General features: G+C 30.4%; 2 protein-coding genes across 2 annotated transcripts; one reads left to right on the forward strand and one right to left on the reverse strand.

Moving 5' to 3' along the window:
• Nucleotides 1-12,986: 12,986 nt before the first annotated feature.
• Nucleotides 12,987-14,486, reverse strand: LOC145098477 (pentatricopeptide repeat-containing protein At3g26782, mitochondrial-like). Its single transcript, XM_079036111.1, has one exon. It carries the CDS (start codon nt 14,484-14,486, stop codon nt 12,987-12,989), a length of 1,500 nt encoding a protein of 499 aa, XP_078892237.1.
• A 332-nt stretch (nt 14,487-14,818) lies between these two features.
• On the forward strand, nt 14,819-16,420 carry LOC145101799 (small ribosomal subunit protein uS15-like). The gene is made up of 5 exons (XM_079039067.1): nt 14,819-14,951; nt 15,298-15,370; nt 15,590-15,728; nt 15,806-15,992; nt 16,220-16,420. The coding sequence occupies exons 1-5, from the start codon at nt 14,929-14,931 to the stop codon at nt 16,251-16,253; spliced, it is 456 nt and encodes a 151-aa protein (XP_078895193.1). The 5' UTR covers nt 14,819-14,928; the 3' UTR covers nt 16,254-16,420.
• Nucleotides 16,421-16,843: the final 423 nt, after the last annotated feature.

Raw genomic sequence — 16,843 nt, forward strand, 5'->3', positions numbered from 1 at the left:
GGTAGGGTGGCGGTCAGAGTCGACATTGTTGGCGGCAGCTGAGAAGGCTCCATGATGGTGGCGGCTGGAGAAAATATGCTAGGGTTAGGGTTTGCATCCTCAAAACAAGAGGGAAGGAGCGCCGGTTTAATCTCGTGCCTTCTTCCAAACTTAAGTCTCTTTTTCCAAGTTCGATCCCTCCCCATAAGATCTTTTTCAGATTAACTCCCAAACTTACCAAATAGCCTCCAACATCCAAAATTCATCACAAATCGAGTCCAAATGTTTCAATGTAGATCCTAAAATTCTAAAAATATATCATTTAACTTCCCATGGCTAACACTGATAAATAATTATGGCTTTAGGGCTATTATTCAATTATTAATTTTATTTATTAAACAAAATGTTATAGGTATACTTGTGGTGCAACTTCAAATGGAAGCTTTGGTCAATTATTGGATGGTCAATACACTTATAAGATAAATATTCTTGGTAATACCCATATGTTATATATTTTTATGATTTAGATCTTACCTTTCAAGTTTTGTGTTATCATATCGTCTCGTGAAATTTTTCTGAAAGTGTCTACTTAATGTCCTGGTCGTTGTGATTTTAGAAGAATAGATGGAATACAATTTCGATATACCAAACTTTGGGGATCAACGTTTAAAGTTTCGCGATTAATTGGGTCTGATTCAACAGATTTTACGAATTTGATTTTAATCGGGATTAAAAATATCAAAAAAAATGAAATTAAATAATAGAACATATTATGAGTTCAAAAACATGCTCAAAAGTAATTTATGATGTTCATAGCTATTCCAAACGAAGCGAAGCAGTTGACAATTCATTTAAAGAAAATCCGATAAATATTGATTTTTATAACTTTAAAGAGGTGTAACTTTTCTCATACAATCTCAGTTTTGGACGTTCTTTATATCCACAAAATCGTGATAATATAATCTATTCAAATTTATTATCCGTAGCTCTCAAGTATGCTTAATGCAAATATTTTTTTAACGTCACAAATAGAATTAATTCTTGGATATTTTCGATTCGATCATCAACGATAGATGGTTTGAGCAGTTTAAGATGTTTTAAAAGTGGTTATGAATGTAATATCATTAATATACGTTATAAACATAAAATCACATACAATTATCCTTAATACATAGCGGTTCTCGGTAGTTTGACCGTCGAACTCTGACCAATTTTTACCAATTGTTACATAACTTCAACCATTTTCCAACAGATTAAGACCATTAAATATTCATAGCAGAATGAAAACGATGGGTAAATTAGAAATCATATATGGAGTTATAAATGAACCGCAAACATATAATTGAGTTTAAATATGGATATGGATATGATTATAATCCTGAGATTTGCCTTGTTAATGAAATCCAATTATCATGATTGATTTTTTGAGATATGATTGTTAAACCGTTGTGATGGTTTATGAAACGTTGTGTTTGATATACCTAAACGTTATTTTCTCTTTTATATATATATATATATATATATATATATATATATATATATATATATATATATATATATCCCTATTATAATAAAACAGTATCTTGGTGGCCACGTGGCTTCTTCTAAGTTCCTCCTCGCATTTGTTTCCCGCTCATTTTTTCTAAGTGAAATGCCTAATATATCCCTTCCTCCTTCGAACATGATTTACAAGGATAACCTGTAAATGATACAGAATAATACTTTCCAACTTCAACCCGAGATCTCAGCTACAAAATTACCGAGATTTCCTTTTAACCAGGAAGATCTGCATAACTAATAAATGTAATCTTGCGAAATCCCGCATGAAATTTGGCCTATTTGTTCTACAATTAAACTCAATCCCATGAAATCAGGAATTATATCATGAAATCCAAAAATAATGACTGAAATCTTATTCAAATTTTCATGGTATGCTGGTATACAAAACACGTATTAAGGATTTTAAATAGATATGTGTAATCACATAGTATATTGGATTAGAATTCTGTCTACAAAGAACTTGCACCCCTTGAAATACTTCATCGTACTCCTTTACAATCCGCCATTTTGTCACACCAATCAGAAGCAAGTAACCGTTTATTTCTTTGATTTCATTATGGACTAAAAGAGGTAAATCTGATTCAGGTGGCATGGTCGCTTTTTGTATGCGATGGTAATCTAGGGTTTGCAATATGGCAATTTATTTTTGATTTTTAGGTGATTGTCCGACAAAATGTCCAATCAGATGATTCATTTCGATTTTTTCTTCTACCACATTAAAAATTTAAGGTACTATCTTCCTCCCCTCATATTGTAGTTTTAAGGTCTCCATTGTTATCTTTGTTGACTTTTCTTTGTTGTGAAACGCTTTTTTCAGGAGATGTTTTGATTTTTTGGCGCCCAATATCTGTCCCACCAAGATCATGTTTTTTTTTTTTTTTTTTTTATATCATCATACATAGATATACAAAAAGCAACCTGTAAGTTCATCTCATGGCCAATAGGCATTTGTTCAAGGTGACAAAGCTCGGATGACAACTCATGAAGCAGAGGGTATTATACTTCTTGCAAATGACCTTTAATTTTGTTCTTCCGAATCTATTTTCAAATGGTGGTATGGATTTAACTTTGAACTTTGTGGTTGTTAATGATCTTTACAGATGCAGACTGAAAACAGTGGAAAAAGGCTTCCCATCTTCAGTCTGTGAATCGGTAGCTGGAAGCTATAAACAAGCCTTTAATGGAGGAAAACCGCAGGTTGTAGAAGCAAGTGTCTCACCTGGTATATGAGAATGAATGCTTTCGTCAACATACAAAAAATGTGAGACTTTTTTCTTTATGAATTTATTAAATCTCTTGAAATAGACATAATCAAAGTTACTTGAATTGCAGGAGACTACTTTTCAAGTTTAGGGAAAATGTTAATGATATGGATGATCTTAGATTGAGAAACTTGAGAACATCAGATCAGATCTAAAAAGTCTTTGATTGTGAAACAAGGGAGTAGAAATTGTGTACATGATTTTTGGTCACACATGGGTATAAAATTGAACATTATACATAATGTTTGACCATTTTATTGATTGTATATTTGGCTGAAACTTACATATCTTTGTTTTGGCTGGTACCCTTGCTTGTCTGGACAGGGATGCTCGAAATTTTAAAAAGTATGCTACTTCTCAATTTTTTATTTGTTTATCTTTATTTATCACTCGTGAAAGTATGTTGCCATTTCTGAAATTAAAAGTTATAGTAAGTCCATTTTGATGAAGTACAATCAACATGTTTCTAGCTTTTTTATCATCACCATTTATGATTTGTTAAACATAAATATTATATATTTGTTGACTTTTGGAGACTTTTATTTTCTAAATATGAATACAGATTTTAAAATACAACCGACAACAAATATGATTACCTGTTAAAGAATAAAATTGATTCTTTATTTGCACTCTTGAATCATTTGGAAGCTATTAGTCATGGGTTTCGATTAGGAATTTATCATAAACATTTAAATTGTGTTATTTATAGGGTTGTAGGGATTATGTATGCCCATATTTTAAAAAATATATATATGTTCAAATGTGGGGGTTTTGATGCCAAAGATGTATGACCAAAACTTACACTTGGGATATATGTCAAATTCTAATATCTGTTTGAACCCTTTAAGTTATGAATTCTCTTTTGATCCTTTAATTTTGTCAAAGTATATCATTTAGTGAATCACGTGTTTCACTTAAAGTATTCACATATAGTCATAGTGAACTATCTATTTAACTTTCTCAAAAATAGCAGATGAAGTCATATGTTTAATAATTTGTTTTAAATATTTTTTATTGACCAAGTAAAACACTATGATAAGAAAAATATATTCACATGTCCCTTTCCTTTTGTATTTTCTGTTTGTAGGGACTACATGGAGGCAGAAGGGTTTCATGTTAAGCTATTCAACTTTAATTGTACAACCAACCAACAGGAAAAGCTTACAAAGTAAGAAAAATGTAATTACCTTTCCCTTTCGTATTTTTAGTGTTTAGCAAAGCATCAGGGAAAACTTTAACAGAGTAACTCTAGACGTTTTATGAGAGTGAATAATTTAAAATAGAGGTTTTAACCATTTTTTAAGATATTCGACTTAAGCTTGATGGGTTTAAGCTTTTATTTTGGGATCTTGAAAAAGGTTTAACTCTGTGATTGATTGTCATAAGTTCCATATTTTGGTTGATTTTAGGATTTATTGGTGCTTCTGGCTATTTTATTGAAGATGAAAGAGGAAATGGATGTCAAAAATCAATTGTTGCAAGGCCCGGTGTGATAAAAATCATAAAGGGCAAAATAGTCAGCAACTTGGACACATGTTATTTTTTGATATTTTTGATTAAATGTTTTTTCCATTTGTCATTTTCTCGTTTTTTTAATATTTTCTTAATTAACAATCATATTTACACCTCAATTAATAATTGTCTTGATTGAAAATAACCAATAAATTACAATATTAGTAGTCATATAGCATTTAATATGCCTTTTAAATTTAAATTTTAAATTTTAAATTTCAAATTTAAATAAATTTTTGTTTAAACTTTCATTTAATCAGTATATAACGAAATTTGTGTATCTATATATGTGTGTCTGCATGTATAATTCAGAAAAAAACATATACATATGTGTGTCTACTCCTATATATGTCTTTGTATCTATATCTGCATGTGTTCTACCATCTGCATGTAATGACCGCAACAAAATTTACTTAAATATTTTAACTGCATGTACTAAATAATGATTTCACTTTGAAAATTCGTTTCATAAAGTCATGGATCCTTAAATGGTTCAATAACGAAGATGATTTTTTTCCATTATGTTATTTTAATGGATGGACAAGTATTTTACAAAGCATTTTTTTATATTTTTGTTTTTATATTTATAAAGTCCATAAATATTTTATATTTTACTTTTGAAATTGATGTTCAGTTGATTTATTATTGTTGACATGATAAGGAGCAATCTACATAATGCAACCTCGTATAATGAAGCTTTACCAATTGCATTACCAAAGCTTATGAAAAAATTATTATTTCCAATCAATTTGATCTTTCCAGATCAATTTAAAAGACTTAGATTTATGAATGTCACAATGACAAATACATAAAAACCATGACTTCATTTGTTCATAGGTTATTACTTTTTACTTGAATCATTTAATTATGCTTTTTATTGGTCAAAACCCTCTAAAAGAAATCTGCTCATCGTTATTCATTATACATTTAATCAGTAGATAATGAAATATGTGTATATGTATATGTATGTGTGCAATCACCATGAACGATTAAGGAGTAAAAAGTAATGGTTTTAAAAATCTCCATTTGTAGTTAAATACTTATCATTTATTGTGTAATTAAATACTTACAAATCAAAAACTTATTAAAAAATACAATATAAGTTTTCTAACTTAATGATATATTATTTATTACATAATTAAATTTTAAATTCTATTTAACATTAACACCCGTGGGTTCCACGGGTTTTCACCTAGTATATATATATATATATATATATATATATATATATATATATATATATATATATATATATATATATATATATATAATATTAATTATTCAACATTGTTGAACGTATTAATGTCAATAAGAAATTCACTTTAGTATATACAAAAATTATCCTTTGTTTGAAATTCTATCTTTATCCCTAATAACAAACACTCAATTCTTATATTTTCCACTGTTGGCTTGGACTCTTACTTACCTAGTACTTTAAACAGAATACAACACTTCATTTATATACAATAAATACCTATAAAAAATAAACCATCAGAATTAGATCCCAAGTTAATATTGAGAATATTTTTTCATCCTTGTATACTAACAAAATGCAGGAGTGATTTATTGAGGGACTTTATAAAAAGTTTGCTTATAGTAACAAACAAACATCCATCTGCCCCATGAAACGAAACAACATAATGATTATATGTAGGGATGTCAACGGGACCAAACGAGAGGGGAAATAGCTGCGCCCGCCCCGCCCCCGGAATTAGTTGTTGCCCCCGCCCCCGGATCCCTTGTTTACATAGCCCTCGGTTACCTCTATCACCCCAGGTCCCGCCCCCGGTTTATAGGCTTAAAATTCAATTTTTTTTGGGTTAAAAAACCGCTTTGTTTTAGAACTATTTTTAATAACTTTAAAAGCTTAAAACCTAATCTTTTAGAAACTAAAAAATTAAATATCCAACATTACGATCCAACATTACAAAACGACAATTCCAACAATCTTACAAATATAAATTTACGACAGATCCAACATTACAAATATAAAATACTTACATGTCCAAAAATATATGATCAATTCGCTACATCTTCAACATCCATTAATTGGAAACGGGAAAGTGAAACCTACACTAAACCTAAAATTAGAATATGCATTTTATATTATATATATATATATATATATATATATATATATATATATATATATATATATATATATATATATATATATATATATATATATTACATAAATGTAAAACCGGGGTCCCCGCGGGAGTACGAGACGGAAATACCAACTCCCAACCCCGGTCCCGAAAATAAACGAGGTTTAATTCTGCCCCCACAACTGTTCCTGCTCCTTTTTTTTTTAAATTTAGTCCTGTACGGTATCGGGGTCTCACGGGGGTTTTTGACATCCCTAATTATATGCTTATTCCTAATCCAACTTCTACGTTGAACAACAAGCGTAAATTTCGAAAAAACCTCATTTTTTCACTCCTTTCTCTTATTAGATGAAAAATAACAACTTTCACTACAATAAAAAATCATGGGAAAATAATCAGTTGATCCAAATTCTAAACACAACAACAAAAGTAATCGATTCAAGCGTGTATACATATGTAATGGAGGTTGAAGAATCCCTAATACGACCCTACAAGGATTCAAGTTTCTCCTAATGTGCCTCTACCCTTGCTTGAAGTTGAGTACCAAATCAGTGAGATAACCCTTTGCCCAAGCTAACGACCTTAAACTAAGGTCATATCCAATAGACATTGGGAATATGACTTATTAAGGTAATTAACTTTTCGATATGTTCACATCTGGGTAACTATCTTTTTTATGTACATATCTAGGTAACAAACTTGTTGGAAGTGTTCACATATGACCATTATGACCTTCTATGGCAGGTTAAATCCTAGATGTGAACGCTTTCAACAAGTTTGTTACCTAGATGTGTATAAAAAAATAGTTACCCAAATATGAACAAAACGAAAAGTACAAATTAAATTACACAAATGGTCCCTGTGGTTTGGGGGAATTTGTGTTTTTGGTCGCTAACTTAATTTTTTAACTTAGATGGTCCCTATTGTTTATTTTTGTTGCGCGTTTGGTCCTTGTCTTACCTAAAAACACTATTGTGCCCTTATTAATTTATTTTTTAATTAATTTTCTTATTTTTGTATTTATTTTTTACATATTTAAAAAAATTAATAGACCACACATATTTGTATCTCCTCGGATGATTCCTACTGTTTATTTTTAATTAATTAATTTTTTTTAACTCGGATGATCCCTAATGTTTATTTTTGTTACGCATTTGGTCTCTGTCTTACCTAAAAATAGTATTTTTCCCTTATTAAATATTTTAATTAATTTTATTATTTATGTGTTTATTTTTTATAAAAAAATTAATATACCCCACATATATGTATCTCCTCACCGTAAACTTGAAACCACATTTGAGAAATTTAATTGGGGTCTTACCGGTCACCATCTCATCTCCCATCCTCCCTATCTTCTATTTCTTTTCCATCTTTAGTAACATCGACGTCTTCACCATCCTTCTTTTTTTGGTACTTCAACCATGACGAACCAACACCATAACGTACTGTCTCTTTATCTTTAGTGGGTTGTGGTATTGATTCGACGAAGTTGAAGGACCGAAAAAAGAAGTGATGATGAAGACGTCGATATCACTAAAGATGGAAAATAAATAGAAGTTGAGAAGAATGAAAGATGGGATGGTGAGGAGATACAGATATGTGGGGTCTACTAATTTTTCTTAAATATATAAAGCATAAGTACATAAACAAGAAAATTAATTAAAAAAATTAATAATTGCACAATAGTCGTTTTAGGTAAGACACAGCCCAAGTTCGTAACAAAATTAAATAGTAGGGACCATTCGAGTTAAAAAATTAAACTAATTAAAAAAATAAACAGTAGAGATCATCCGAGGAGATACAAATATGTGTGGTCTATTAATTTTTTTAAATATGTAAAAAATAAATACATAACTAAGAAAATTAATTAAAAAATAAATTAATAAGTACACAATACTCTTTTTAGGTAAGACAGAGACCAAACACGCAACAAAAATAAACAGTAGGGACCATCCAAGTTAAAAAAAAAGTTAGGGACCAAAAACACAAATTCCCTCAAACCACATGGACCATTCGTGTAATTTAATTTTTACTTTTCGTTTTGTTCATATTTGGGTAACTATTTTTTTGTACACATCTTGGTAACAAACTTGTTGAAAACGTTCATATCTAGGATTTAACCTGCTATAGCAGGTCATAATGGTCATATGTGAACCCTTCCAACAACTTTGTTACCTACATGTGTAAAAAAAAAAGATAGTTACCCACATGTAAACATACCGAAAAGTTAATTACCTTAATAAGTCATAGTCCCATAGACATCTAATGAAGAATTGAATGAAAAAAAGATGATTTAAGAGTAAACTTGATTCAACCTTGCATTGTAGCCATGCCAAGTTGGATAAAAGTTCATTGCCCGTTCAACGGTTTAACTAAACCGAGTTATTTGTGCAAAAATAAACATAAAAAGGAAATTACTTTCTATTTAAAACACAATTATCTAATTATTTTTATATAATCAATATATCTATCATTTTCTTATTTATTTTACATCTAATGGTTTAATTAATTTTATATTTAATACTTTAATTTATTAAGTTAATTAAAATGATATATTTTAATATTATTTTTTTAAATTTATTTTTAAATTATCTAAAACAATAAAAAATTATTTAAGTTTTTTAGAAAATGTTTTAAAACGATAACATTTTATTATTACAATACAATCTTGTGAAATTACATATTAGTACAACGTTATTTAATATGTTCCATTAAATCATGTCGAAGAGCATGATGTATTGCATTATTAGGTAGCTCAGAGTTCCTTTGAATTTGATATTGAACTTTTTGAATAGGTGCGCAATGCACATGCATTAAAAGATCTACTTCATCTGCTAAATCACTAATTGTATATCCATTATCTTCCACAATCACATCGTGTAAACTAATGCATATATATATATATATATATATATATATATATATATATATATATATATATATATATATATATTATCTTTTATGTTTTTAAGTTGCGAAGATCCTTTTGGACCTCGTACAATTACATAACAAGATAGAATAACACCAAAGGATCTTTCATCATCCTTTTTTAGCAACCTCTTATATTTCTCTAATCTTGATCCTTTTTGGGTCAGTCGAATATTAGACACTTTTAACCATTGCAACCCATTCAAGATATTTACCATCTATAAGAGTTCAATGCATTAGTGATGCCCTAAATGTAAAATACTTCATGAATAATCACCATTCCTATGGCTCATGCTATTTATGCTAGTCAAAGATGATTCTTGAATGAGGTGTAATACAAAAAATGATAAATATTCCAATTTGGTATCTTTAATTTGCTCCCACGTTTATATATGATCCATTCTCTATCACATACCAAGTTGAGGGGGAGTTTTAACTTATGCAGATAATTAGAGTTTAATAACTCAGTTCTTTTATGCTTATTTAGTAGTTGTTTTCATCAATCATGTATTATCTGTATAGATAAATACTTAACTAGATTGTTTCCTTTTTATTTTCAAATTAGAAGTCTCAAAACTATAAATAGATGGCAAACCTTGGGTTATAACTTTTTATATGATTGAAAATTTGATTTAATATTGATCTTAAAAAATCAAAACCAAATAATATAAATTTGAAAAATAGGAGACAATTTGGTTAACCCAAATTAAGAAGATGATACAATGCTATCTAGCTATATAAATCAATCACTTAAATTTTGAAGTAAAATAATGAATCAAAAGAATTGACTTCTAAACTACTCTAGCTATATAAATCAATCACTTAAATTTTGAAGTAAAGTAATGAATCTAAAGAATTGACTTCTAAACTAGTATGGGCTTTTGTGTATTAAAGATTACCAATTATGTTATAAGGAATCAACTACTACTACTTTTGTATAAAAATTATCACAAAAACAAAACTTCTTATATGAACATGAATCACATTGAAAAGATTAGTAGTTTAGTATTATTGTTTGCATACTAATGTATCACACTTAACATTTGTTTATTGTTTAATGTACTGTTTTACATAAAATGATCAAAAATTGTTTTTTTTTTTTTTTCATTCGAGAAATAATGAACATGTACTTTTTGAGGCCATGGATCCTTCTTTATATATAAACAACAAGGCCAAAGAGTATATTCCCCACACCAAGGAGCATAAAGAGCTTCCAGGTCAACAATCGACACCACCACAAATCACCACTGTGGTTGCTGGTATACTCACGATGTAGCCACGAAGAAAGAAAAGATGAAAGAAGAAGGAACAAAACTAAGAGAAGATGTGTGGCCTCTCGTGGTGCAAACCATAATAGCCAACGCTCATGTTGCTAAGTAAAGAACAACAACACATCTGGGGTAATGTGTACGGTCATGGTGAGATACCAACATGGCTATAAATGCCTCTCGTGTCCGGAATACCCTTAGGCCTAATATTGAACAAAAACACTTTGTTACGTGGTTAATTGTGTAACAATTTATCTATTTTTGGTTAATTATTTTTTGACTTTTATAAAAAAATTCCAAATTTTATTATTAAACATGTTTTTGCAATATTATATATAGTTGTCTTTTTCTTCTATTATTGAAGGTTTGATAACCTAAAAAAGATAGGTCTAGTGGTGTAAAGGATGACCAAATAACATAAAAAGATTAAGAAGAGTGCTACAAATGTCAAAAGAAGGAAAAATGGTGGTATACATAATAAGCAAAAAAAGAAGGTATAAATGACCAATAGAGCTGACAAAAATCGACTTAAACCTGCCTATCCAACCCAAAATTAGCGGGTTGGATTTAGATTTTCAACCCACTTAACTTAAACGGGTCAACCCGTCTAACTCATTTAATTAAATAGGTTGGGTTGGGTAAAAATTATCAACCCGTCAACACATTTATATGTATATATATATATATATATATATATATATATATATATATATATATATATAATTTAATATTATTTGAATATCATCATGTATTAATCAAAGTATTAATTTGTAAATTATAATGTTGCATTATTATTATCTATGTTTGATAAAATTAAATCTTAATTTCCATCATTTTTTTAGCGCTGATAATACTGGTCACTCTAAAATCACTGTGAAACTAAACATTTTTAATGTTATTTGAACAATTTATTTGTATTTATGAATTATGATTGTGCTTTTGTCATAATTATGAAAATTTATTTATGTTTTATAATTTAAGTGGTATAATATTTAATTATATAATTTATTTAAATGATTTGAAATGGGTTAACTCAAGTTTAACCCATTTGTTTAATAGGTTAGGTCGGGAACTACATATACATGTCAACCTGGTGACAACCCATTTATCTAAAATGTTGGGTTGGGTTGCAAATATCAACCCATTTAAATAAACAGGTTGGATTTGGGTTGGGTTGAAACTTTCAACCTAATTATTAAAATGGGTTGAACCTGAATCCATCCGAGGTCGACCCATTGCTACCTCTAATGGTCAAATAAGAGTAAATCAAGTTAGAGAGATATTCTTTAAATATGCGTGCTTAAGCTTTTTGGAAACAAACACTAAGATTTCTCTTTCTTAAGTATTTCGTAATTGAAATGGGAATATCTACTCTAATAAATAAAAATTATTTATGTCACTTGTCATTATCTGATGTATTATACAACATGTCATTTTGTGGTAATTTTAAATTAAATTATATTCATGTCATTTTTTTTTAAAATTTTAATAAATATCATATAATATTTAAATGTAATAAATAAAATAATAAATGCAACTTTCTTTATAATTTCTAAATTTCTAAATTGAATCCAATTATTTTAATTGTTTATTTATTTTATTATTTGTTTAAATTTAAAAGAAAAAAAATGAACCCTTCAATTTTAATAGTTAAATAATTTTTTTCTCTTTTCTTATAAATTCAAACTTTCTAAATTTTTAGATCTCCATAATTTTTTTTTGAATAAACTCATGTAGTACATGAGTTTCACAACTAGTAAATATAAATGTTAGTTACTTGTTTTTCTTTGGTGGAAGAGTCAAAATTTCCATGAAAAAATCACCTCCCTAAATAGATGAGCACATGATGTTTCGTAGCAACAATTTTCTAATTTCTAAAAATACAAACAACTAAGGTATTGACTTCTTCTTTACTCTTTAACCCATATATAAAATATTAAAAAAACTGATAAAGCATATAATAATAAAAAATATAAATGTATTAATGGTGTATGGAAAATATATAATAAGCAACAATATAAATGAAGTAAAAATATATGTAAAACATACATATAAATGAAGTAAAAATATATATAGAACATATAATAAATAAAAATATGAATAAAGTATATATAAACTAATTTTTAACATGGATTTCACATCAGTATCATGCAAATGCCAACTAAGCGTCACATAAGACTTAACCGAATAACAATGCTATTACCCGTCATGTTGGTATAACTTAAACACAGAATCCAGATAAAATCACTTGTCTCTATTCAACAAAATTGATAACATATTGTCAAAACATCTATGACTAATTTATACTCATATTTTTCATTAACTAAAGAAGAATATATTGGAATACAAAAATACATATAGTCACTTTTTCAATGACCCATCAAGCAAGTGTCAAACATTTGATCCTCTATTTCTCTATGAACCAATGGAAGTGTTCTAACAACCCATTCGACCATTTCACAAGTCTTTTCACTTAGAGAACTAGTGATCAAGTCTCCCTTATAAAACACACACATTTCTCCCCCAATCGAAATCCAACTACATCCAGGAGTTTTACCCAATCTCAACCTTCTCATTTTCAATCTAACCCTCGAAGCATCACTCCACATGCCACAAGAATCATACAAGCTACACAAAGCAGTATAATTACTAGCATTCTTGGGTTCCATTTCAAAGAGATGATAAGCTGCCATTTCACCAATCTCAATATTTCTATGCACCAAACAACCAGCCAGAAGTGCACCCCATACACTTGCTGGTGGCACCATCATCATACTTTCTATCAACCCTACTGCCTCCTTGAAGCACCCAACACGACTCAAAAGATCCACTAAACAAGCATAATGCTCTACACTAGGTTCAAAACTATATAAAGATCTTATAGAATTAAAAATCTTTTTGCCTTGATGTATGAGACCTGAGTGGCTACAACTAGCTAGGATTGCAGTGAGTGTGACATTGTTTGGTTTAAATCCAGATTCTTTCATCTTCTCAAATAAATATAGAGCTTGTTCTCCATTTCCATGGAGTCCATAGCAAGATATCATTGTTGTCCATGTCACTAAATTGGGATTTTTCATGTTATGAAAAATCCTTTCAGAATCACACAAGCAGCCACATTTGGAATAGAAATTGATCAATGAGTTTCCAATAGCAGTATCATTGTAAAGATTTGAATTCTTTAACACTTGCCCATGAACTTCTTTACCTTTTGTAATGTCGCCTAATTTCCCACAAGTGTTTAAAAGGGTTGGAATTGTCATGGAGTCCATCTTCATTCTGTTTTCAAGCATGTTTCTGAAACAATCTAGAGATTCCAGTAGCAAACCAGCCTTTGAAAGCCCTGAAATCATTGAATTCCATGAAACCGAGTCTTTCAATGGCAACCCTTTAAAAATCAATTTCGCATCTTTTAAATTCCCACACTTGGAGTAAAAATCCAAAATGGAACTCCCCACAACAAGGTAATTTTCGAAACCAAGTTTAACCACCATACCATGCAAGACCAGACCAAGTGAAACATCGCCGATACCTGTACAGGCCTTTAGTACCGGAGGTAATGAGTAGTGGTCCGGTGTCATATCTGAGTTTAAGAACTCCTGGAAGACGCTAAGAGCGTTATCGTGCATAGAATTTTGAACGTAACCTGAAATCATGATGTTCCAAGAATGCATGTTTCTTTGGAGCATTCTGTCGAACAGCTTGCGGGCGTTTGGTAGAGACGCTCTAGAATAAGCCAACAAGAGATCTGTTTGGAGCGTGACATCGTGACAGAGATCATGGATGAGTATTTGTACATGGGTTTGTTTAGCGTGAGCGAATACTGTGCGAGTAATGCTGTTTCGCAAGATAGAACTCAAGCTTCCCATTGCGTATGACATATTTTTTTTTTGATGTATGCAACTGCTAATTTGCTGATTTCTGCTTCATTTTGGTTCCTTTTGTTGATTGCGTTTGTTTAATTTGGCCACTAGAGAATAGTTAGTGTCATTGTTTAATGATTCGATTGAATTGATGGATGAGTTTCTTTTATCTCAACTCGATAACGTACGCAAGTCAATTTAAATGATGATTAATATTTTTGTGAAAATTAATTCAGAGGGGCCTGTTACTTATGAGTACGATAGGCCCATTAAGCATGAAACAAGAGAAAGCCCAAATCAAGTGAAAATTGGGCCTTTACCACTATAATAACACTTGATCCCTTCGCTTTCCTTTCTTCTCCGCCTACATTTGCATCAGGGTTTCAAGCCAACCAACCAGTGCGGCAGCAGCAGCAGCAGCAGCAGCGAACGCCACATCTCCGTCACCATGGGTCGTATGCACAGCGGCGGGTAACCTTTGCTCCTTCAAATCTACTATTGTATATATGCATTTGGTCGTTGTTCAAGTCTATAGATTTACTCCTGGTATTGGAAATGCATATTATATATCTTTTCCGCCCTCGAAGCACGCTTGGTTTTGAGTTTTTAGTGTGAATCGAGTTTTTTTAAAGGTTAAATATCTTTCGTATACGTTTTCTATCAATAATATCGAACATTTTGCAGTCGTCTCTGCATTTGAATAGTAATTGAAGTGCTATCTATTGAGTTTTAGGTTATATAGATATTGTAGAATCATGAATGTATATTGATTCATTAACTTGATATTCGATTCGATTTTTGTTTGTTTGGTGAACAGAAAGGGTATTTCAGCCTCAGCTAAGCCGTACAAGAGAACTCCACCAAGCTGGCTCAAGATCTCTCCTCAGGATGTATGTTAAGTTTTTAATGTTCATCGTTCAAAGTTCATATTACTTATTTGCCTGTAGCTCTATTACCTTGATATCAATTATTCAGCTTCTTTTAATTTGGATCAACTTCAACATATCTTTTCAGTCTTACTGTAGAAGACTGTATGTCTTTGTGATTGGTGTATCTTAGTATTATAAATTCCAAATCTGAATACAACTCTTTGCTTAATAATTCTTCAGGTTCAAGACAGTATCTGTAAGTTTGCAAAGAAGGGTCTAACCCCATCACAGATTGGTGTTATCCTTCGTGATTCTCATGGAATTGCGCAAGTGAACAGTGTAACTGGGAGTAAGATTCTCAGGATTCTCAAGGCACATGGTATGTGCATTCTCTTAATCTCATCCTTATTGTGTTTTTTAATATGTTTTGTTTATTAATATTTGATGACATGGCAGGTCTTGCTCCTGAAATCCCAGAGGATTTATACCATTTGATCAAGAAGGCAGTTGCAATCAGAAAGCATTTGGAGAGGAACAGGAAGGACAAGGATTCCAAATTCAGGTTGATTCTTGTTGAGAGCAGGATTCACAGACTTGCTCGTTACTACAAGAAGACCAAGAAGCTTCCACCTGTCTGGAAATAGTATGTTCCCAAATTTCTATTTTCAATTCTCTTTTTATTACTTTCCTCCATTGATGCACATATGTTTTCTATGCGTTTAAGTTGGATAGTTTTCTCCTTAAATCCCATCATTTCCTTTATTTTTATAAGGGTTATATAGTGATATATCAAGACTAAAAAATTCTCTCCTTGGATATTCCTACAGTTATGTTGATTGTGGTACTAATATTGTTTTCTTGTTGTTGCAGTGAGTCAACCACAGCTAGCACCCTTGTGGCATAGGAAAGTGGTTTAGGGAATTGAATTTTGAGTTTTAAAAGCGATGTTTTTGTTGGGAACATTCTGCTTATCTTTGTTATATCTAAGGATGTTTGAACCATGAAAAGATTTTGATTGAAGAACTTGCTAAGAATGTAGTATCAATTTTAAAGCACTTTGTCATTCATGTTTCTTTATCTGTTGTGGTTGTTTAATGTCAGAATATGGCTATCTATCTAAACTAAATCATCTTAATCTTTTCTGGTTGATAATATGTTGTAGAAAAAACATGTTGACACTGATAATCTTGCAATCATGATTGAGTTATAATTTCATTTGACTATGATTCTTTAATCTTTTGATTTTATACATGAAAAACTACGTACAAGTATATATATAAAAGAAAAATTATTATGAATGGAGAAAATTGCCATTCATATATTATATTTTAAATGGAATAATGATTGGTATACAGATTTTTCTCCATTCATAATATGGCTATCTATCCGAACCGTCCTGTGGACACCCCTAAATGACATATGCTTTAAAGGCTACCCGGAGTCGAATAAGGAAGACGTAGAGGCAAGGAAGACGAAGAGGCCCTCAAGACGCGT

Source organism: Lactuca serriola, chromosome 4, assembly GCF_051521515.1.
Source record: "Lactuca serriola cultivar US96UC23 chromosome 4, Lser_US96UC23_V15, whole genome shotgun sequence".
Lineage (NCBI taxonomy): Eukaryota > Viridiplantae > Streptophyta > Magnoliopsida > Asterales > Asteraceae > Lactuca > Lactuca serriola.